This window comes from Carassius carassius, chromosome 27 (genome assembly GCF_963082965.1).
Source record: "Carassius carassius chromosome 27, fCarCar2.1, whole genome shotgun sequence".
Classification (NCBI taxonomy): Eukaryota; Metazoa; Chordata; class Actinopteri; order Cypriniformes; family Cyprinidae; genus Carassius; species Carassius carassius.
In genome coordinates, this window is record NC_081781.1 from 19,590,417 (window position 1) to 19,613,623 (window position 23,207).

At 35.4% G+C, this 23,207-nt stretch overlaps 1 protein-coding gene across 2 annotated transcripts in view; it reads right to left on the reverse strand.

The window, feature by feature from the left end:
* The window catches only part of LOC132106968 (ubiquitin carboxyl-terminal hydrolase 24-like), a 78,696-nt gene that overhangs the window by 21,631 nt on the left and 33,858 nt on the right, over positions 1-23,207 (reverse strand). The window contains exons 8-28 of one of the 2 annotated variants that reach the window (XM_059513086.1): positions 20,279-20,344; positions 18,556-18,630; positions 17,970-18,128; positions 17,765-17,879; positions 15,036-15,139; positions 13,930-14,037; positions 13,756-13,851; positions 9,657-9,818; positions 8,942-9,037; positions 7,874-7,981; positions 7,585-7,734; positions 6,877-7,008; positions 6,450-6,561; positions 6,159-6,235; positions 5,935-6,075; positions 5,788-5,841; positions 5,579-5,694; positions 4,683-4,749; positions 2,636-2,746; positions 2,249-2,347; positions 379-552 (exon numbers count right to left, since the gene is read on the reverse strand). In XM_059513086.1, coding sequence (XP_059369069.1) covers positions 379-552; positions 2,249-2,347; positions 2,636-2,746; positions 4,683-4,749; positions 5,579-5,694; positions 5,788-5,841; positions 5,935-6,075; positions 6,159-6,235; positions 6,450-6,561; positions 6,877-7,008; positions 7,585-7,734; positions 7,874-7,981; positions 8,942-9,037; positions 9,657-9,818; positions 13,756-13,851; positions 13,930-14,037; positions 15,036-15,139; positions 17,765-17,879; positions 17,970-18,128; positions 18,556-18,630; positions 20,279-20,344 — 2,322 coding nt within the window. The remainder of the gene's footprint in view (positions 1-378; positions 553-2,248; positions 2,348-2,635; positions 2,747-4,682; positions 4,750-5,578; positions 5,695-5,787; positions 5,842-5,934; positions 6,076-6,158; positions 6,236-6,449; positions 6,562-6,876; positions 7,009-7,584; positions 7,735-7,873; positions 7,982-8,941; positions 9,038-9,656; positions 9,819-13,755; positions 13,852-13,929; positions 14,038-15,035; positions 15,140-17,764; positions 17,880-17,969; positions 18,129-18,555; positions 18,631-20,278; positions 20,345-23,207) is intronic. The other variant, XM_059513088.1, reaches the window with a different exon arrangement.

Sequence of the window (23,207 nt, forward strand, 5' to 3'; positions counted from 1 at the left end):
ATCACACACAGGAGGATAAGAAAGTAGGCTGATTAGGTTTATAACTGAGATAAACTACTGTTCAGATCAGGTCTGAAAGTTTTTTTTTCTTTTATAACATAAAAACTGCTGTACTATTTCAAACAAATGCTGTTCTTCATACTTTCTATTCATCAAAGTATCCAAAAAGTGTAAAGTAGCACACTACTATAGCATATTAGAATGATTTTAATATTACTGTTTTTCTAGCATTTAAAATGAAAAAAATGCAGCTTTGGTGAGGATAAGAGACAAAAACAAAAAATCTTACAGACACTAAACTTTTGAAGGGTAGTGTGTGTATTCTGTATAAAAGTGTGTAATTGCTCAATTAGTGGTCAGTCCAGTGAGTGAATGTACCTGCTCCAAGGCATACGCGGTGTTAAAGACGCCGCTGCTGCTGGAGCTGGCCGAGGCCGAGCTGTCCGCTGAACTGCCTGATGGAGTGCCTGTTCCTGAGCTCTTCACCGTCAGACTCTGCTCATCAGAGAAACCCAGCTGATTCAACAGCTTCTGGTCACGATTCATCGTCAGCTACAATTCATAAACAATCCAGAACACAAACAAATAAAGGTTAATATGAAGAGCTTGTTTAATATGAACTTAAAAAAAAAAAATGCTTAAAATACTATTTATTTGTTTATTTATTTTTATTAAACATTTGAAAGTTTTGAAGTTGGGATTTCTGTTATTTATATATAAAACATAAATAATAATAATAATAATATAAAACAGAAAATATAACTTTTTTTTATTATTACAGAACAAGTTGATCTTTCTTTAAATTAAGCATAATTAAAATTTGTCTTTAAATCTACCTCATAAAATAAAAATAATAACAAAAACTAAATCTATTGGTCTAAATAAACATCTACCTCAGCTTCAACTATCAACACTCAAATTAAAAATAAATAAATAAAATTATGATAACTATGAATTATATATATAAAAAAAAATTATATATATATATATATATATATATATATATATATATATATATATATATATATATATATATATATATATATATATATATATATATATATATGCGCAAACATGTAAATTCAATGCCGTCAATGCAGTTTTTAAATTAACTTCTAAATTATAGGCTACAATTTCTATTTGTTGTTGAAATATAATCATTTACACAGTGGCCGTCATAACTTGTTTCATGGAAGATTTCTTTAAATATACATTAAAATATTAAGATTACACTTACAGGTAAAGTAAAATATAGTAGTAGGTATATAGACTAGTCTAATATTTCGTGAAATGCTCTTCTCTAGACTTCATTGCTCTGGACACTGATGACTTGACTGAGGGAAATTAAATGCTACATGACATTTTGTTTACAAGCCGTGAGTGAAACACTGATTGCTCAATAACATGAGGCATGAGATGATAATTCATGTTTATTTCATCTTAAAAAGAAATAAATAAAAGGAATGATTGTGTTCCGTGCTGCCATCAGAACCGAGGCGCTCATGTAGCGATCTGTCTCACCAAAGATTATCGGTACGAATACGTGTACTGTTACACCCCTAATATATATTTAAAAAAAAACCTAATAAAATTTACAAAGATAATTCAGATCAATAAAAACTAAAACAGTATATAAAAATACTAAAATAACACTGGTAAAAATAATCCACACAAACTATGTTTACTGTTCTCTCTCTACAACAAGGAAAACTAGTCCTAGTTTCAGTTTTCACTCTCAAAGCTTTAACTATTAAAAAAAATTTTGTTTGATAAAAAACCCTGAAATAAAATGAAATATAAATATTAGATGATAATTAAATGAAATTTTTTACGTTATCGACTAAAGGAAACAAGTTTAACTAGTTTAACTAATAAAACTAAATTTTAAAAAACAAATTAAAACTATTTGAAAATTATATATATATATATATATATATATATAAATAAAACCTAATAAAAATACAAAAGCATATGACAGAATTACTAAAAATGTAACTAAAAAAAAAAAAAAAAAAAAAAAATTAATTCAAAATATTAATTAAAACTCAACTAGAATATAACACCAAAATAACACTGGTAACAATAAGCAATCCAAATAAAGAATGCATTTGTTAATTATAATTAGAAATCTTCCACATGCGGTCATAATAGCTGGCACATTCTCTCACAGTGCTGTAGGAGTGTTTGGCACCTGTGCCCCGCTCAGATACGACTGCAACCCATCACTGTTAGTGTTGTAGTGACTCACCATGCTGTCATTGGCAAATATCTGCACATTGTCCACCGGACAGCTGAGCTGCTCGGCTATCTTCCATCTGATGCTGCCTACGGTCTCATTGCTGTGGGCCTGCACACATTCACGTCAACACAAACACATAAGAGCCGTTTCAATCCATCCATTCAAATCAGACACAGCAAATTCCAGTCAGCTGAGTCACGATCACCCAATAGAATGATGTTTATTAATATCATATCTGGTTTCTCATGCTGAACATCCACCTGCCATTTATCAATGCTCCTCTATTCTCCAAACAGGGAGAATGTAGATCCAATCTTCCATTTATATCATCCCTGTTTACAGTCTGTCATTAGAAGTGCAAGAAGTGTGTGTGTGTGTGTGTGTGTGTGTGGTTACCTCCAAGGTGAATGTGTCTTTGGTAGATTCATAAGTGATGTGAAGTGTAACAGGATGGCCATGGAAAGACGCTCCATGAGGTAAAATAGTTCGAGGAACAGAATACAGGTCCTGAAACAGATCCAGCGGGACAACAGTCAATACCATGTGACCTTGAAACTCATTTTCCATTTCAAACCAGTGTGAACATATAATCATTTAAATGCTGGCTGTCAAAACATTTTTTTTATTAAATCCGATCTACAGATTCAAAGCTTTTTAGATATTATAAAATGCATTCTAATATACACTACAGCTAGAGCAGGAATTTCCTTTACTGAGGAATACATTTTTTAATTGATCTTTACTTTCTATTCATCAAAGAACACTGAACAAAATGTATCCCAGTTTACACAAAAATATGAATCAGCACAACTGTTTTAAACATTGATTATAATACTAAAGGCTTCTTGAGCAGGAAATCAACATATTCAAATGATTTCTGAAGAATCATGTGACACTGTAGACTGGAGGAATGATGCAAAAAAATGCAACATTACATCACAAAAATTATTACATTTTATAAGCAAAAGTGCTGTCAAATGATTAATTGCATCAAAAAAAAAGTTTTTGTTTCCATAATATGTGTGTGTGTGTGTACTCTGTATATTTATTATGTATATATAAATACACACACATACAGGATATATTTTGACAATATTTCCACATAGACTGTCATTAGCCTGATGGGACCAAATTTTCTCTGTAAGTGATTTTAAAACCTAAGACAGTACCCAGATTTGAGAACTATAATAAGATTTCACTTCTACTGTTACATTATTTTGGTAAGCTACTATGAGATGAATAGACTTAGTTATAGGCCTATAATTCAGATGGGCTGCCTGTTATCTTTATGGTATATATACAAGTGTACACTTTTAAATGTGATTGTTGTTACATTTTACCAGTATTTACCATACTTTCAAAACAAAAATTAAAATAGGAAAATATGCAATATGAAAATAATTAAAAAAAAAAGATTTTTTTTTTTCAATAAGTAAAACACAAGATTTGATTTCCAAAAAGGCTTTTTCCAAAAGGTACATCTGGAAAAATGGGTGTCGTCTTATAATCAGGGTTGTCTTATATTCGGGTCAATTGCACAATTTGCAATACGGTATTTTAAATTGTAGGGAAAAAGTAGTGTATATTATGGCGTTTTTCTACTGCTTGGTACGGTATGGTACGGTACGGTACAGTACCGTACTGAGCTGTACCGAGCCGAGTCGTACCATGCAGTGGAAAAGCGCCATAACAAGCTACTGAATCACTTTCCTAAGGTAAATCTAACATTAGATGAGCTCCTGCATATTTTATAGCAATAAATCTGCCATTTCAAATTTTATCATGAATAAGCATTTCAATGACTTGACAAATGAATTCCAGCAATATGCTACTGAGCTTCATATTACATGATTTACTCAAATTCATAGATTAGACAAAAGTGCTACGGTCCAAAAGCACTTCCTGCACTAAAAGTCTGTTAATAACCGACCAATTAGCATCTGTTAGACTGAACGGGTGTCAAAATGTCTGCATCTCTCTCTGAATACGCACAGGAATCAACAGCGTATCAGATCTCTTTTGCCGTGTTCTGGTATGATTATTCCTGAATGCACTAAATGGCGCGACAGACTCTATGCCAGATTTCAGCATGGAACTGAAGAGCTGGAGAAACGGGGAGATGGTGAATGATGATCAGACTTCATCATTCCACACAGCTGCAAGTCTGACGACCATCTAACACATTTACAGAATTAATTAGAAAAGTCTGTTGCTACATTTGACTTTTACAGCTTGCTGGTTCCTTCGCCGAGACTGACTGATGCTTTCACACGGAGATCAACTGTAAGTTATTTAAGATAAGTATTAATGCATTAGTCATAAGAGGTTGAATACAAGATGAACTTGAGCAAATAAAGTTTTGTGCTCAGATATGCAAAGCAGTGTGTAACCCAGTCTCTGTGTGTTTGTGTGTGTGTGTGTGTGTGTGTATAATGGCTCTCACCTCTATTGTGATGACATAACGCTCTGCCAATAACAGAAGTCTCTCAATGATCACGAGTTTACTGGACCTGAGGACAGAGATGGTTATGAACTTCAATACATTTTCATGTAATACATTTCAGTCTTGATATTAATGACATCAAATACTTTCTGAACAACCTTCAGATCAGTTAAGCCTTTAATGTTGCTTAACACCATTGCAACTAAAGGACAAAGTATTAAATATGGGATAAATGTGAGTTGTTGAAGATTTAAAGTTTACAAAAACAAGTTTAAAATTTAGTAGAAAACTGTGAGGTTTCTAAAAAATAATGAATAGAGCATAATATATAGGCTACAAGGATTAATCTGGACAGAGGAACACAATTGGGTTGCCTGATATGAAAAGACATATTCCCAAAACAGGGCTTCCCAATTACGCAATACGGAAATATCTGCTAAGCGTGCTACTTATCTATGTCAACCTGGCAACCCTGTGAACACGCTCTCTCACTACTCTGGATAAACACGTTTGCTTTCTGAAAACACCCATAAGCTTGCAGTTTAGCGATTTCCACTTGAATATTCTATTCTTCCTTATTGTGGGGCAACGCTAAAAAGTTTGTTCTGGCCACAACGTGTGAGTGACTGAGCGTGTGTGTGTTAGATATAATGAATACAGTGCATTAGTGTAGAACATTTCTTATTTTTATTTTTTAAATGTAGATAGTGTTAATTTTGTGCAATGGTAACCCTACCAGCAATGTAAATATGAATTTGATATATTAGAATGAGTACATTACAATATAAACTTATTAGAATGAGTACATTATTATTTAAATGCAGCCAACAACATCAGCTGGATCTCATCAATTGATCTGAAAGCTGCCCAACTGGCCTCAAAACTAGTCCTCACACCTGGATGGAGACTGCACTGATGTGGCGACCGTTGGCATAGCAGTGGCTGTCAGCATCTTGGTTGCCCGTGTAACAGCATGTGTGAGGGTCGGGCCGCCCAGCGCAGAGCTAGCAGCCTGTGTGTGATGTAAGAATGAATTTGATCACAATTTCATCACATGTGGGTAGGGGGAGGGGGTTGTGGGGGAGTGTGAAGGTGTAACACACACCTCCAATCTCTTATAGCAGTCAGCAATGAATTTCTTATGAAGAGATACTGAGTCCTGCAAAAATTATACAAAGAAGCAGAGAAAATGTTAATTAACAGCAAAATTATGGAATGACAAGACTCAAAAAAATGAAGTTTGAATGTTTACCTTCTTCATTTTGGGGTTGAGGTTAATGTAGCTGTAAGTAATGATAAGCTGTATGGCTTCATTAGCAATGTCCTCGTCTGGAGATTCCATCGCGATCCTCCAGATGAAGTCCATCCCAGCCAGATCCAATCGCTCCACGCACTGAGAGAGACAAACAAATGATTTCACCTGTCAAGATGGGATTTTCTGACCAATTTCACTGAGAAAAAGCAGGAATCCCATACCAGTAGTGTTCCCTGTCGTTTGAGACGGTGGTCACTGAGGTTCACATTCTCAAAAAAGGTCTTGAAGAGGTTAAACCCTGTAAAACATTGATGAAAGACCACAGAAAACTCACACACTCATAGTACCCCTTTATGCAAGGCCATTTTCTTTCTGTGGTAAATTTAGCACAGTAAGTGCAAGGGTTTCCTGCAGATGTACAGGAGACGTGCAATGCCTTAAGGTGCTATAATGTGGAAATACTGTGGTTTTTAAGAGGAAGCAGTGAGTGAACTCTGTGGTTAAGCTTTTACCGTGCATAGTGATCTCATAAGGCTCCAGCTTGAGGATCTTCTCTTTAAAGAGCTGCTGTTGAATGTCACTCTCTAGATCATGCTGTCCCTTAGTGAACCACTCGAAACACATCTACAGCAAAGTTGAACAGCATCAAAACTACATATTTTGCCAGAATAACAAACTAAAAATCTGAGTATTTGCAACACCAACGACTTGGTAAAAATAACAAAAAAACACAATGGCATTTAAACTTCAATCCGAGGCATGTGTGGCTTTTGCCACTTGTCTTTTTAAGGACCATGATTAAACAGCATAATTACATGCAAAACAAACAAAATAAAAAACAAATAACAAACAAAAATGATAAACCAATAAAGAAAAAAAACAAAAAGAATAGAAGCAAAAAAAAATTATAAAAAAAAACATAACAAAACAAAACCACACCTCTCGATCCAGCTCGCACACATCCATGCCGGACACCAAGCATTCCCAGATCTCTTTGGCTCTATTCCACACCAGGTACAGACTGGCCTCTTGCAGGAAGAATGCAAGGAATTTCAAATGACCCTCCAAATACTGGAAAAAAAAAAACATCAGAAAAATAAAAAAAATAATAAAAACTACCTCTCTTTTTCCATTCTTATCAAATGTGAAGCCAAAAATGAGTCAATTTGGTAGTCTACAATTATATTTTTGTACTGTGCAAATTTTTGGGTCAAATAGAAACATGATTCATCTATATACCAGAGGAAATGACTTTGTTTTCACTACTTACTTAACTAGAAACTAGAAGTCAACCGCCTTTTTTGGGTGTTGTAGATTACTACAAGAATGCATATTTGATTTGCTACATGTCTGTTATCCACTGGAGAAAAAAAATGTAATACCATATTTTATTGTAACTGTTATTATTATTAATATTATTCTCCAAATATGTACCAAAAATGGCAAGGTTGATAGTATTGTTTTTTTTTTAATAATAATCAAATGTTTATAAAACTCAGATTTGCACTGCTTTACATTATTTGAAACTAGGCTTCTTTTACACCTTAATAACTGTCATCGGCAAACTCTATTTTTGACTGAGCTGTAATATAAACAATGATTAAATTCTTTGTATCACAAAGAGATAATGGATTTGTGGCAGCACACCTCCTGATAGGAGTACCGCCCATCGACCAGTGTGGACCCAGAAAGACCACTGGATCCAGCTACGGACACGGCCAAGCGATGACATGACACCAGAGAGCCAGTGATCAGCTTCACTATCTCGAAGTTCTTCTTCAGGTCCTGGATTATACTCTGATAGAGGACACAACAAAGTATAATCCAAAACCATTTAAAGCATGAAAAATTTGGTTTATAGTTTATGTAGCACCACTTGCATGACAAAAATAAATAAACAGGCCAGATGGTTCGTCTGAACACTGTCTACACGTACCTTGTCCTGTTTCTGGTAGGTCTGTTTGATAAAAGACCGTGTAATCTCGTGAAGCTGCCGCAAAGCTGGAACCACCCACACCGTCTGAGGGTTAGTCTGCTGAGACGACTACAATACAAGGACAAAAACACAGATATAAACACAGAAACATCAAGAATAACACACACGGTTCATTCATGGAATACGGTAATCTCCATCTGGGTCAATGACGTATAAATATGTCCACAACCTTCATTTGGTTTATTAACATTTATACCATTTTCAAGAAAAAATTTATATTTAATGACTCTAAAAATGTCATGTGGTACAACCAAAGTAACAAAATAATAAACTTAAAGTTAAAAACAAAACAAAAAAATTTCAAAATTAAAACATTTACTAAATTATAAATTTACGTTTTTGAGGGGTCGCACCACATGACATTTTACAACCTGGACTAACCTTGCCTTGTCATAAAATTGCCAAATTATCATATTTTTTGAAAGACTTCTTGACCTTGAGTCATGAGGGTCTGAGGTACACTCTACGATATCATTTTTTGAGACATTGTTTTTTTTTCTTTTCTGTATGTTGGTTGCACCGTATGACGGTCTACTTTTAAAAAAGCCTTTTTTCTTAATTTTGATATCAGGACCGTTGTATCTGCCTCTCAAAAATATCATAATGAATTTGAATTCAGAAAGAGGCATTTTTAAGTTATTATACGTGCAAACCGCATTATTTACTTATTTCTTTTTAATGAAAGAACAGGGAGAAGAAATTAGCATCACGTCATTGACCCATCAACAACCCAGACATTGGTTAGAGTCTCTGATCTCTGAAAGTTTCAAATAATCCAACAAAAGAATGAAGCCAACAGTCAAAAAGTCATTAGTTTTTCCAATAGGTATTTGGTTATGAAGATCAAACCCTCAGAAGTGCCCGTTGTAAATCACACATATCTTTACAGTCCGTCCCAGTGAATCAAGCGGCAATCATCATTTTGCAAATCAAATTCTGTTTATGAGAGATTCAGGCTGAGTTATGATTGGTGAGTGTTATGAACTAAAGGGGTGGGTCTTCTCTTACTTTAGCCAATGAGCTCGGTTTCTTCTTGCCCCAGGTGCCAGTAAGAAAAGAGACCTGTGTCTCGCTGGAAGACTTTGAATCCTCCTGTATTTGCATCTAAAGACATAAACTTTCAGTATTCAGTGAGCGCCACTAAGAGTTTATGCGGCAGACGCTGCACCCAAATCACATCAGAGGCAGAAGCGCAAAGAATGAGCAAAGTGAATGGCTGTGTGCATGTATGTGTGTGTGTGTGTGTGTGAGAAAGAGATGAGGCAAGCTGAAACTAGACTGCCAAAAATATACATCTAGCACCAGAGACAGAACAACACCTTTATACTCCCAGAACAGCTCTTAATATAGACTGCTGCACAGATTCTAGCCTGAAAAAGAGGCCAGGAAGCTCAAAAATGTGTGTCATTGTGTTGCTGAGTGTGTATGTGTGCATATTTTGTGTTTATGGTCCATAATCTTCTGAATGTGGATCTTCGGGAAGGAGCACAAAGCAGATGGAGTAGTAAAGGAGATGTGTGTGAGAGTGAGGGACCCTCACTCCAATTCAGACCACCAGAAGCAAGCCAGACAGTGACTTTCCATAATGACAGAACATCAAATAATAGTGGCATCATACAAAATGGATCACATTCAAGTTGGTTATTTATCTATATCCATTTATACATTACCGATGAATTGTGATAGAAGAATGTGGTTTATGGGAATTCTGATATCAGCTCACCTTCTTGATGTCCTCGATGCATTTGATGATGTAGTTCCTCTTGATGGTTTCTTTGACGGCGTATGCGTCGCTGAGGATGGCGAGGTGTTCTTCCAGGGCCTGCTGCACTAGAGTGGTAGGAAGGGTGGGGAGATGTGCCAACTCCCACAACACCTCCAACACCTGAAACCAAAGCCACAAAAAACACAAGATGCTATGATTTTACATCAAAATAATTCACAAGTCCAGTGTCAATTTTTCTTATACATCTCACTCTCCTATTTGAGATTTATAGCTCACAAAGGCTGCATTTTTTTGTTTAAAAATACAATCATATTGTGCATATTATTCAATTTAAAATTATGGTATTTATTCCTGAGCTTGAGTTTAGTTGAATTTTCATCATCATTACTCCAGTCTTCAGTAGGGGTGTGCACAGATAGTCTAACATTCGAATATTCGTTCTGCTCTAATTATTTGATAAATAAAAATGATATTCGAATTTCGACATATTTTTGCTTGCCATAAAAAAAAAGAAAAAAAGTCCACAATAAAACCTAATTCGGTCACTTTCTGTGATTCTCCACGGCATATTTGAAGATGTATGCAAGCAAAAAATAATTAATGAATGAATAAGAAATGCGGTCTTCTACAGTACTTCAAATATGCCGTGGATAATCACAGAAAGTGACCGCATTCAAGAACATTGTTGCGGCATCTCTCAAGCAACGAATAAACACAGCTAATTTGGAGAATGCAGTGAAAACTCTTCTCGCGTCTGCCCTAGACCCTCGGCCCAAACATCTCAGGTTTCTCAATGAAAACATGAGAGAAGTAAGAAAAAAACTTTTTTGAACATTATCAGAACATTGTCCTTGATGCGAGTGGTGCGGATGCAGCCGCCGCCACCAACGATGAAGAGGATGCAATGCCCACTCGTCGGAAAAGGCTGAGCCAGTTCTTCAGCGATGATTACAGAGAGTACAGCCGAGACGAGTGGGAACAGTTCTTATTGGAGCCACGTATTCCACCAGATGAGGATCCCATTCAGTGGTGAAACGAAAACACGAAGTGCTTCACAAAACGTATTCGCTTAGCACACCGTTATTTGTGAGTCCCGCCAACGTCTGTGCAGTCAGATCGCGTTTTCTCCGCGGCCGGCCTTATTGTTAACAGACTAGGAGCCGACTCTCCCCCGATCATGTTTACATGCCCGTGTTTCTTAACAAGAACATGTACAACAATATAAAAAAAAGCAAAAAAGATTTGCTGACAGTTTCAAAGTTAAGTGTAAGCTACATTCTGTACAATGGCCTAATTGCTGCAGACTGCTTTACGTTTTTTCTTTGTTCATTTTTTATCTTTGCTTTTAATCTGTACTTTTGTTTGTTTGCACGCATTGTTAAAGGTTTTCAGCTACAAAACACGATGTGTAATGTTCAAGCTTATTGTAAGCTTGTTCAAAAATGACAGAAACAATAAATGTTGCTGAAAAATAACGTCTGTCTCATTAAACTTAATTTAAATAAACGAATATTCTAATATTCGTTTTTTGTGAGCTCAAATATTCGAATGTGATATTTGTGGAAAACGCCCATCCCTAGTCTTCAGTGTAGTGTTGCACGGTGCACCGATACTTCAAAAGTATCGCGATTCTCGGAAATTAAAAACGTCACAATTCCTAAATTTATTAGTAGCGATACTTTAAAGAATGACTGCGTTCCAGATTTGTAAGAGAAGTATTTCATGTTGGTGTGTGCAACGCACGCTTCCAGTGCCACCCTATGGACGTCTTTTTTTTTTTCTCCTCACGCAAGCAGCAAAAAAGCACTACAACGAGATGGCTGCATTAGTGGCTTTACTAAACTGATTTGGCTTTACTAAAATGTGTGCATAATCGCATTAAATAGTTTAAATAAGTTGTTCAGATGAACAAAGCACAAGGTTTTCTTGCATAATTAACATTTTAATTGTTTGGTCAGACAGTTCATATATAATATTCACATTAATCGGGGATTAAACGTGGAGTTATGCTCTGTATGCTAAATATGAAAACGAACATATCTGCACAGCACCTATAACTGCGCTTTGTATCTGCTTTTTGCTGATCGAGATTTACATGCTTGGCTCACTGACCCTGTATACTCTTCATTTCATTCACGAACGAGATGTATCAGTTCATTCAACTCGTTCAAGAATGAGAAGATCCCTCTATCTCGTTCAGTGAAGGTCGTATGGGTTCACTACATTCAACAAATCACATATGCTCCGTCACATCTTGAGTAACTCTTTGAAAGGATGAAACAGTTCACAGAGCTGTTCACGAGCTGCGCATGCGCTGCTAATAGCGCCGTGCTCGTGCGGTGCTGTGGAGGGAGGAACTTCAGTGAACAAGAAATATGAGTCTAGTAGCAACATATCTTCCGTGATGTCCCCGATGCGCGGGTCGGGGTGGGTAAAGAAATTGTACTTTATTTGCGGGTTGGGGCGGGCCAAATAATTTAATAAAAGCGGGACCCGTGGGTTGGAAAAAAACCCGACCCGCGCATCACTAGGCTGTATGTGCGAGCACAAGTGATACTGTGGCCGCTGGTCCACGACTGGTAGAAAAAGATTACGCTCAAAGCTCACTGGCCGAGTTTTCTCCTCTGAAAGAAAAGGTTGCACAACTGACAGAATAAGTTACAATATCTGAGATATTGCTGCTAAATTTTATTGCTTTTTTTTTTTACTTGAAGGCCTTTGCTTAAATTGATATTATTTATCTTTTGACATTTAATCAGTTCAGAAACATCGTTTAATATAATCGCTGTTCATATTTTTATTCAAAGTTCAGAATCAAGATAAATTTATTACTCTTATGTTTCTCATGATAACTGAGATAATGCTGCTAAATTTATTCTTTCTTTACCTTAAATGTCATTGCTCTAATTAATTTTTTATATTTTGATATTTCATATTTTGTTAAAATGTTTAATATATCTGCTGTTCATATGTTAATTTATTAGTGTGTTATATGATTAGAATGTTGTCCGGTTTTAAAATAAAGCACATCAATGATATTTGAGAGTGTATTTTCCCTTTTCAGGGAAAGTATCAAAAAAAGTATCGAAATCTTGACTAGGTATCGGTATCGCAACAATAATTTTGGTATCGTGACAACACTACTTCAGTGTCACGTGATCCTTCAGAAATCATTCTTATATGCTGATTTGCTGCTCAAGAGACATTTCTATTATGTCATAGACTGTTAATATGTCATAGACTATTAATGTTGAAAATAATTGTGCTGGTTAATATTTTTGGAGAAAGCGTGATATGCCTTTGTTCAGGACCGAAAGTGCAAAAATAGCATTTCAAATATAATTTATTCTAACAAGTTTAAAAGACTTCATTGTCACTTTTGAACAATTGAATGCATGGTTAGTAAAAGTATTCATTTCTTTAAAAAAAAATCTAATCTTTTTAAAAGTATTGTAGGTGGTAGCACATAAAATCTGCTGTCAAATATAGAAAATAACTTGAATAAAGTTTAACCACACCACATTTAATTTGCACATAAATGTAAAGGAGTATATTAAGATTGTATAATTATGCAATATAAATATAAAAATGTATTTATTTAATATTGTAATATATTACAATATTATTATATAATTAATCACTGTTCTAATATTAATGAATAAATATTTAATATTTAAATATTAAATATTTAAATATTATATTAAGTATTTAAATATTCTAAATATTATGTTGATATATTTATACCCGAGCAATGTTTGTTTCAAGATTCATATACATTTTATGTTTATATTCCTCATGCATTTATTTATACATTTTATGATTAAATGCAAATAAATGATCTCTTGAGGTTTAATTGGAATAATTTTCCCTCCATTATTCAATGACCAATGTTTGACAATCATCCAATTATTTCAGAAACAAAATAAAAAAAGTCCTTTGAACTTTAAAAACGTTCTACATTAATAACTGGCTGTCACATTTCAGCACTGTAGCTTATTAGCAGCTAGACCAATTCAAAACCCAACTTTCAGTTCAGTTTTAGTTGAGAGACAGAAATACACATACAGTTTCATATATACATATGATTGGCACATACCTTTCCTGTGGTAGCCTCAGAGCGAGCCTCCCTGCCGATCCGTCCAATCAGACTCAGAAGCTTCTGTCTCACACGATCACTCTCCACCTCCCAGCTCTGAACACACACAAGGCACAGTCAGATATCACTCATAAAGCTGAAGGAGTCCAAAGGAAGACAGGCAAGAGTCAAGACCTTCTGTATGAGGACGAAGAGGTGACTGAGCTGGTCAAAGTTGAACTTGACGGCAGCAGCGGCGATGATGGCGTGGATGTTCTCTATCACAGTGGAGGACTGACCAGCCTGCACATAAAATATGATCAATGTCAACATGTTGCACATGTATAACCAAACTATATAAACTGATTTAAATGGAATTGTATTACATACACCCACACACATACTGTATATTATATATACACATTACATACACAGCACTGTGCAAAAGTCTTAGGCCACTATCTTTTGCTGTAGTGCGTCAGTAGTAAATATCAGTTTACATTTCTAAATATTATTTTTGCCATTAATTGTAATAATCCAGTGAGATTTTTGGATAAATCAGTGGATAATTTAATGCAGATCTTCACAGCCTTCTCCGATCATATTTACCAAGGGTGCTGATATTTTTGGCCATGCCCATGACTGTATATCATATGAGCCAAATCACACGGGCAGTGAGAGAAATATCAGACGAGTGTTGATTTTGTCCCAAATATCACAAGTTTAAATGTGATTTTATACTACAGTTCAGTAAATAAGAAGTTGTTATTGTGTTATATTTTAAACACAATATTATGTTTTCTTGCAGAGAACATATTACCTTTAAAGCCATAGCAGAATTGTTGCGCTTCAACAAGCAATACAGCAATTTCATTTCTGAATTAATCCGCATTTTGAACAAATCATGTGGATCAATGATTCAAAGACCCATTCATAAAATGAGCAGTTTACTCAGTTCCTGAATCAATCAGCCCTTTGAACAAATCATAAAGGCACCTGCTGGTAGATTTAGTTACTTATTTAGAGCATAATTTAATTAAAATAAATAAAAACATTAAAGCGATAGTTCACCCAAAATACTGTCATCATTTACTACTTTAAATAATCTTTTGGGACTATTTTCACAGTCAAATTTTATTTGATTAATTAATCGAAACATCATATAATCAATTAGATTACAAATGTTAATCCACTGCCAGCCCTAATAAATATACTGTGCAGTATATTTCTAGAAACAATGTCAGAAATTCATGCAGTTCTGAAGCACTGATTTGAAGAATGTCTTTAAAGACACAGCTCACCTGTATTTTCCATATTTTGGAGAGTTCATCCAATGATAGCTTACTGCCCAGCAGCTCAATGATTCCCTTTATTCTGTCACAGTACTGGGCCTGGTCAATGTTTCCTACATCACAGAGAGAGAGAGAAAAAATATTTTATTAATTTTTTATTTAATTTTTAATAAAAACGGTTAGATTTTAATTTAAGGTGTCCTTGTTACAGTGTAATTCTACATTTAAATTCTACATTTAATTTACTTAGTAATATTACTGAGTTACTTGCATGTAATTATGCATAATTTAACATTAAGAACATGTAATGTGTAACAAGGACACATTAAAACAAAGTGTTACCTAAAACCATTATTCTCATACAGCACTGGATTGCAATAAAAAAATAATCCTAAAATAAGAGACTAGCTCCATTATAAACTCACTGATATAAAGACGTCAGTTTTCCATATATTGTCATCTAATTTACTAACATTTTAAATCACAGACATCTAAAAAATATATATATATATATTTGTCCTTTATTACCCTCAACTTTAGAATTGATACTTTTATAAACCAAAAGTTTTGCCTCATTTATTTTTTTTTAATCTGTAAAATCACAGCAACCCAATACTAAGGCACCCTCCAAAAATATCCTTATGAACATTAAATACATCAAATATGGTTTCTTTCATTACACAAAACAGAACAAAGTCCACTGAGAAAAATGTCAAAAAAAGACAAAATGAAAAATAAAAGTAAACCACAAAGAAAGCGAAAGGAAGAGGGCAAAGAGAAAGTAAACCAAACTAAGGCTTCAAAGTAAAAGAGAGGAGCTAAAGAGAAAGTAAAGGAGGGAAAAGAGAAAGTGTCAAGAGAAATGCAAACAGAACAAAGAGAGAAGAGAATGAAGCGGTGAATAAAGACAACTGAATAAAGAGATGACACAAATGAGTGGGTGAGGTGAAAAGGCTTCAAGCTCAAAGCAACAGTTTGAAGTTCTGCCATCTGAACACTTTAATAACACACAGATGACTGCTCAGTGTGAAAGTCCACACACAAGACACATTTATGTACTACCTTTGGTTTCCAATCCAAAAATATCATTAGATTTGTTATAGATTTTGTCATTTAAAATGGCTTTTATTTAGTCATCATCTGTTTTTCGCCTGTGAAAAACTTTTGTGGATGAAAATTGCGACAAACAATATTTGTTCATATAATTAACATTGATTCTAAGCATGCATTGTTGTTGTTTTGTTGACTGCTGCTATAAACGCTCAAGTGCACTGTTTTGAATGCTAAATTATGTCTAGGGCTGAGTGATAAATTATTATTATCATGATAAAATATCATATCAGTCTATATTGATAATAATAAATTATTTCTTTCAAGTTTAAAGGCAGATATTAATCCTAAGTGAAATTTGAAGAAACCAGACTGTTAATTGAGCTTTTAAACTACTCTTTACAGTAAGAGTTCTTTTGAATTCTTTGCACTTTTCCAGACATATTTTTAAACACAATAAATATTTTAATAGAAAAGCAGATTTCTAAGCTTCTGCATGTTCTACCAGTTTTATTTGTTTTGATTTTAAATATGTAAAATGTATAGTCTTGATTGAACTTCAGTGAACTTATTCCATGTGTTCCATGTGCGGTTCAATATCAATAAGATTCCATGTACGATGTCGCGTTTTCAGCGTTTATGTCAAGAGCAAAGAGAAAGAAATCGAAGAGAAGAGTACTTGGCCATGCGAGAATGCGCGGGACACAGTCTAAGCACATACACGCTTACTTTAAGCGAAGAGGAGAGATTCGCGATTGCACTGAACACTCTTAAAAAATTGAACACTCTTGAAAATTCTTACAAGAGCAAGTCTTATCTGAGAGTGCGGGCACAGAGATTCGCACTCCGCACATTATATTCCGCGCACGAGCAGAGAGATTCGCACTCCGCACATTATATTCCGCGCACGAGCAGAGAGATTCGCACTCCGCACATTATATTCCGCGCACGAGCAGAGAGATTCGCACTCCGCACATTATATTCCGCGCACGAGCAGAGAGATTCGCACTCCGCACATTATATTCCACGCACGAGCACAGAGATTCGCACTCCGCACATTATATTCCGCGCACGAGCAGAGAGATTCGCACTCCGCACATTATATTCCACGCACGAGCACAGAGATTCGCACTCCGCACATTATATTCCGCGCACGAGCAGAGAGATTCGCACTCCGCACATTATATTCCGCGCACGAGCAGAGAGATTCGCACTCCGCACATTATATTCCACGCACGAGCACAGAGATTCGCACTCCGCACATTATATTCCATGCGCGAGCAGAGAGATTCGCACTCCGCACATTATATTCCATGCGCGAGCAGAGAGATTCGCACTCCGCACATTATATTCCGCGCACAAGCAGAGAGATTCGCACTCCGCACATTATATTCCGCGCACGAGCAGAGAGATTCGCACTCGCGCATTATATTAATGTACTTTCGCTATAATAATGCGCTCTCGACATTTCACAAGGAAATAACGGCATATATTAGTAACTTGAGTTAGGGTGCAGAAGTACATTTATTTTCATGATCAAAAACAGCAAAAAATTCAGTTTTTTGTATTATTTCCCATGTATGGCCTGTTGGTAAACCTATATGAAAGCAGATGTTCTTACAGGTCCAATATGTGTTTGATATGAAATTGAATGTTTATATGTTAAACTGAATCAGAGCCTGTCTTACCTTCCAAAGCTATTGACAGTACTGAGTTTTCTACAAGCCAGTCCAGGAGTCGGTCTGTGTCAATGGCGTTCTTCACAGTCTTGGAAACTGTGCTTTCCTCAATGAGTTTCGTGACCTATCAGAGCACAAAGCCATCAACATAAGGGAAGAACTTAGGCGTGAACTTTAAGCTCCAGAGCACTAACATGTGGAAACGAATTTGAACCTCTTTGAGGGAGTTCATCTTGGCACTGAAGTGGGGCGTCTTGAGCATTCGAAGAAGGATGTCCAGCCGAAGGTCATCCACCACGTTCACCAGCTCCCGCTGGAAACGCATGCACAGAAGCTTAATGGCCGACAAGAGCTCTGGAATACTCACCAAACGCTTTAGAGAGAAAGAGACATACATAAAAACAACAAGGGTGAGTTAAAGTCTCTCAAACGTTACCAAAATTTAAAACAGAATGACATTTTAATCATTTAAAACATGGTACTCAATCCAGATGAAAAATGCATAATCAATGCACATTAACAACACTACATTTTGTAATTAATTGTCACCCTGAGGATTATGTAATTTTTTGTTTCTCTCTGAAAAACAACACTTTTTTTATTTATGAGGGTACAAAATGGTTTGTGTGTGAAAATATATTTTATAAAACAGGTTTGCTATTTTATTTTAAAACCTTATATTTAAATATTTCCATTAAATATATGTCAACATTTACACTAAATACAAAGTTCAGCTCTAAAGTTATGAAACTAACACTACCTCACCAAAATGAAAGACGGAATGCATGCAGGTGCCTTACCTTGTCTTTCAGGTCTTTCTCCTCCAGGTTCTGCACATATGTTATCATCTTATGGATGACTGGGTCCAGCATGGGCTACAAAATACAACAAAACCAACCAGTTCAAGCTGAAGCTCACATTGCAGAATGCCCTTGAAATTTCTCTGGTTACTATTGTTCAAAAACACGTTGATTAAAATGTATTCTTTATGAGTCAATATCACATATCAATGTCTTTTACCAGGTAAATCTGATTATATAAACCAAATATCTAAGGTTCAACTACATGTAACAGGAAAGCATTGAATAATGTCAGCTGGTCGTTAGTCCAAAGTAAACCCAGACAGGGTGATCAAGAGCCCATAGTTAAGCTGATGTTAACACGTTACTTTCCAAATAAGTAGAAAAATAGACGCAAAATATCTATTTGTTGATTTGATGATTTATAAAGTGAAAATAATATATCTGTCTATCTCTCATACCAGACTAGACATATTTCTGAGAGGGTAGTTAAATATATATATATTAGTGCTGTCAACGTTAACGCGTTAACGCATGCAATTAATTTTTGTCTGGTTTAACGTGTCAAAATATTTAACGCAATTAACGCAGCATCCGTATTTTCTGCCATCCGTTGGCTAGCTTTACATTATATGATCACGCTCTTATTCATTTAAATGCTTTTAAACATTTCAAGCGCGGCAAGACAAAAGAGAATGCGCTGTCTGTGAATGCCCTTATGTGACACATACACACGTACACACACACACACACACACACACACACACACACACACACAATGCATAGACAGGGCGCCAGAATCCAGTTCTCTTAAGCGCTTGAACTAACAATAAACATCCCAAAGTGCCAGTTTTGTCGATTATCCTCATAAGAGCAATCTTAAATGATTTATATAAAGTCTAAAATGAACAAAAAGAGTTGTGAGAGAATGAGGGGAGATCCATAGACAGTATATAAACGGTGAGATCCGCGTGTCTGTCTGCTCTTAAAGGGACAGCAGCCAATAAAGCTTCCTGTCAGTAAAGTTAAAGAACAAAGGGAACAGAGAAAATGACTCGCTGCTCTTGACTAAATAACTTTTGTAGCTTTAATAAGGATTAACTATTTAATTTATAGTTTATGCAGTGCAGACTGCATATAACTTTGATAACTTTATTAAATTTCTGTATATTTCCTAACTGTTAAGACAGGAAGGGCAGGAGTAAACATGACATTTATTATGGGTTTATGTTAGCATTGTTTTAAGTTTACTTAAATTAAAAACTGTTATATTTTTGAAGCCTGATAATAAATGTAAAAAAAAAAAAATCAGTAGCTGTATTAATATCAGTAATACTGGCCTTCATTCATAAAAAGATGCCATTTAAACAAGTATTTAAATTTAACTGTGAAATTATTACATTAAAAAATATATTAAAAACGTACAAAAACATTTCTTTTTTTATTGCGATTAATTGCGATTAATCACATAAAAAATGTGTGATTAATCTAGTTAAAGTTTTTAATCGATTGACAGCACTAATATATATATATATAAATAAATGTAATTTTTTTTTTTTTAAGCTTATCTAAATTTGACTAGTTCATCTAGACAAAAATTAATACAAAATGATAAACTTGTCAACATAATTAGCGACTTGACTACATAACTTCCAACCAATCAGAATCAAGTATTTCATCCAGGTTAACAAAAGGTGAACAGATGGACCGCGGAAACACTCACCTGCACCAGGCTTGAGTTGAGGTATTCTGCACATACACCGAGCGGCTGAACCAGAGCTGATATACACTGAGGAAACACACATATGCACACAAAAACAAATTGTTATAAAAAAAATATAACATTTTTCCCAGCTAAAAACAAAATGTTTCTCTAAGCTGGATACATGAAACATCAACAAAGAGTAAGCAAACTCTTAAAGGAACACTCCACTATTTTTGAAAATGGCTAATTTTCCAACTCCCCTACAGTTAAACAGTTGAGTTTTACCATTTTCAAATCCATTCAGCCGATCTCCTGAAAATAGTTCCCAGCTAACTTCCAACAGTAGCCTATTTTCAGGCACTGCGTTATATTATTGCGCCTGCTGCAGCCATGGTACGGCAGGAAAGTTCCTTGATTATTACGCCAGAATGAGAGTATAGTTCCGGGATGTCCAGATCCGATCACGTGATCGGAAATCGGGCCCGATCGCGTGGTTTTAGACTCGATCGGAATCGGACGTTACCTCCCGATCAGGACTCGGATATATATATATTCTCATTAATTTGTAACACATCTTTTGTTATGCGGTGGCACAGAGTTAGACCCTTTTGACTCCACACAGAAACAGCGATGCGTGCGGCATGACATCACTTTGTTTTCAAGAGCTGGTGTGAATAAATATAGATTCAAACTCAAAGAGACATGATAGTTTGCGCATGACCTGATATTTCATTTTGGACTCAGGATACAGCGAGATGAACATCACATAGCGCTAAACTCTCATGCAGTGTGTGTTTCATTCCTACTCGAAGCCGGAGCACGCTCTTGCGCTGATATCAGGATATTCCTAATATGGACAAAAGCGTCCAGCTATGCTGTGGTGCGCACAGGAAAACAGAAACTTATGCAAACACGAAGACGTTAATATACGATCACGACAATAAATTGTTCTTCAAGTCATCTCCAGCAGGTGATAAATAAAGTATGAACAATGCAGTGCTGATTGACATAGTATTTATTACAGTATAGAAACTATTCTGCATTATTATGTGATAAACAGTGTTTGTAGTATATAAACAAATCATTATTATTTGTTATTGTCTAGCATTTATAGATTTCTAAGCCAATTAAAAGCTAGAAATTAGAGAAAAAATAAAGTTGCCTATACTACCAGTCAGAAGTTTTTGAACGGTAAGCTTGTTAAGGTTTTATTTTATTTTTTTTAAGAAGTCCCTTCTATTCACCAAGCCTGCATTTATTTGATCCAAAGTACAGCAAAACAGTAAGATTTTTAAATATTTTTACTAGCCTATTTAAAATAGCTGTTTTATATTTGAATATATTTCAAAATGTAATTTATTGAACATCCTGGATCTGTTTTTTCGCTCTTCTTTATTCTTTTTTTATGTATTATAGAAGTATCGGATCGGGACTCGGAATCGGCAGATACTCAAAATCAAATGACTCGGACTCGGACTCTAGGACAAAAAAACCTGATCGGGACATCCCTAGTTCCTAGCCATATCAGCCTAGAAAATCGCAACTTTTCATTTTTTGTCGGTCTTAGTACGCGATGTAACTACAGAAAAGTCAAGTTTTAAATAGGAAAAATATATAAACTCTTTGGTCACTTTTGAGCGAGATGCTCACGGTCTGATTCAGATTCAATGATCTTTGCTAAGCTAAGTTAAAAGTGTTACCGCCAAACCTCGAGATCAGCTGAATGGATTTGAAACCGGTAAAGCTCAACCGTTTTACTCTAGGGGACTTGGAAAATGAGCCTATTTTAAAGGAACAGTTTGACAAAAAATTTACATTCTGTCATCATTACTCACCATCATGTGGCTTCAAACCTGTATGACTAACTTTCGGGAGTGGGTCAACTGCCATTGTATGGAAGAGAGCCATGAGAAAATTCTTTAAATATTCAGCATACAGGTTTGGAGAGACATAAGGATCAGAGCATGAGCAAATGATGACAGATTTTTCATTTTAAGGTAAACGGTTCCTTTAATGGCGCCACAGAGACACCCGATTAAAGAGTGAAAAACAAAATCAGGGATTTTTAGACAACATTTACAGAACATCTCTCCACTGGCATAAATCTCTTTAGAGATATACGCCAGCACTGATGAATCACTCCTCTGTTCAGCATCAAATGACTTCTCATCCACTGGAGAGAGTGAATGAATTAGTCCAGTCAGTGGAGGAGAGGAGACAGCATCCATCTCTTGTTTTCTCGCTTTAATTGACTCACTACAAATTAAATTGTTACTGTAGCAGGGAATCCCTTTATGTTTGAGATTGAAACATAGCTGGCAATAAACCAGGAGAGTTTCCTTTACGTGGCCACAGCAGGTTGTATGTGTCCCTGAAAAGAATTCCTCCCCCTACGCTCGCCTCCAACTTCCTGTTCCTGTGTTAAGGCCATTAATATGCAAATCCTAAATCAAAGCATCTTTTCCCTGTCGCCAGCTCAGTCTCTCAGCCCTGGCACCCAGATCATACTAATGCCCACCTTCAAAAGACAAGCGGGCAGAACCAAAAACAAGGCAGCTTCACAGCTCCAAAACAAGGGGGAGCATTTACACACTCGTAAAGAAGGAGCGGACACCTCATCTGCTAAAAATAATGAAGCCGTCAAACATTCTGAGAATCTGTCTGTCTTTTTGTTTTCGTGTTTTTTTTTTTGACACTTCTGAGTTAGAGATTAGACTTTTTTTTGGTTTTCTTAAACAAACATAAACAACACTGATGGTAAACAACTTTAAACAAACAAACAAAAAAAGTCTAGGCAAAATAAACAAACAAACAACAACAAACTAAAAAAAAAAACACCCAAAACAAAACCAAAAAAAAAAATCTAAGCAAATCAAACAAAAAACTCACCAAAACAAAAACCAACCACAAAACCAAACAAAAACATGACAACAGACAAATGTTTGAC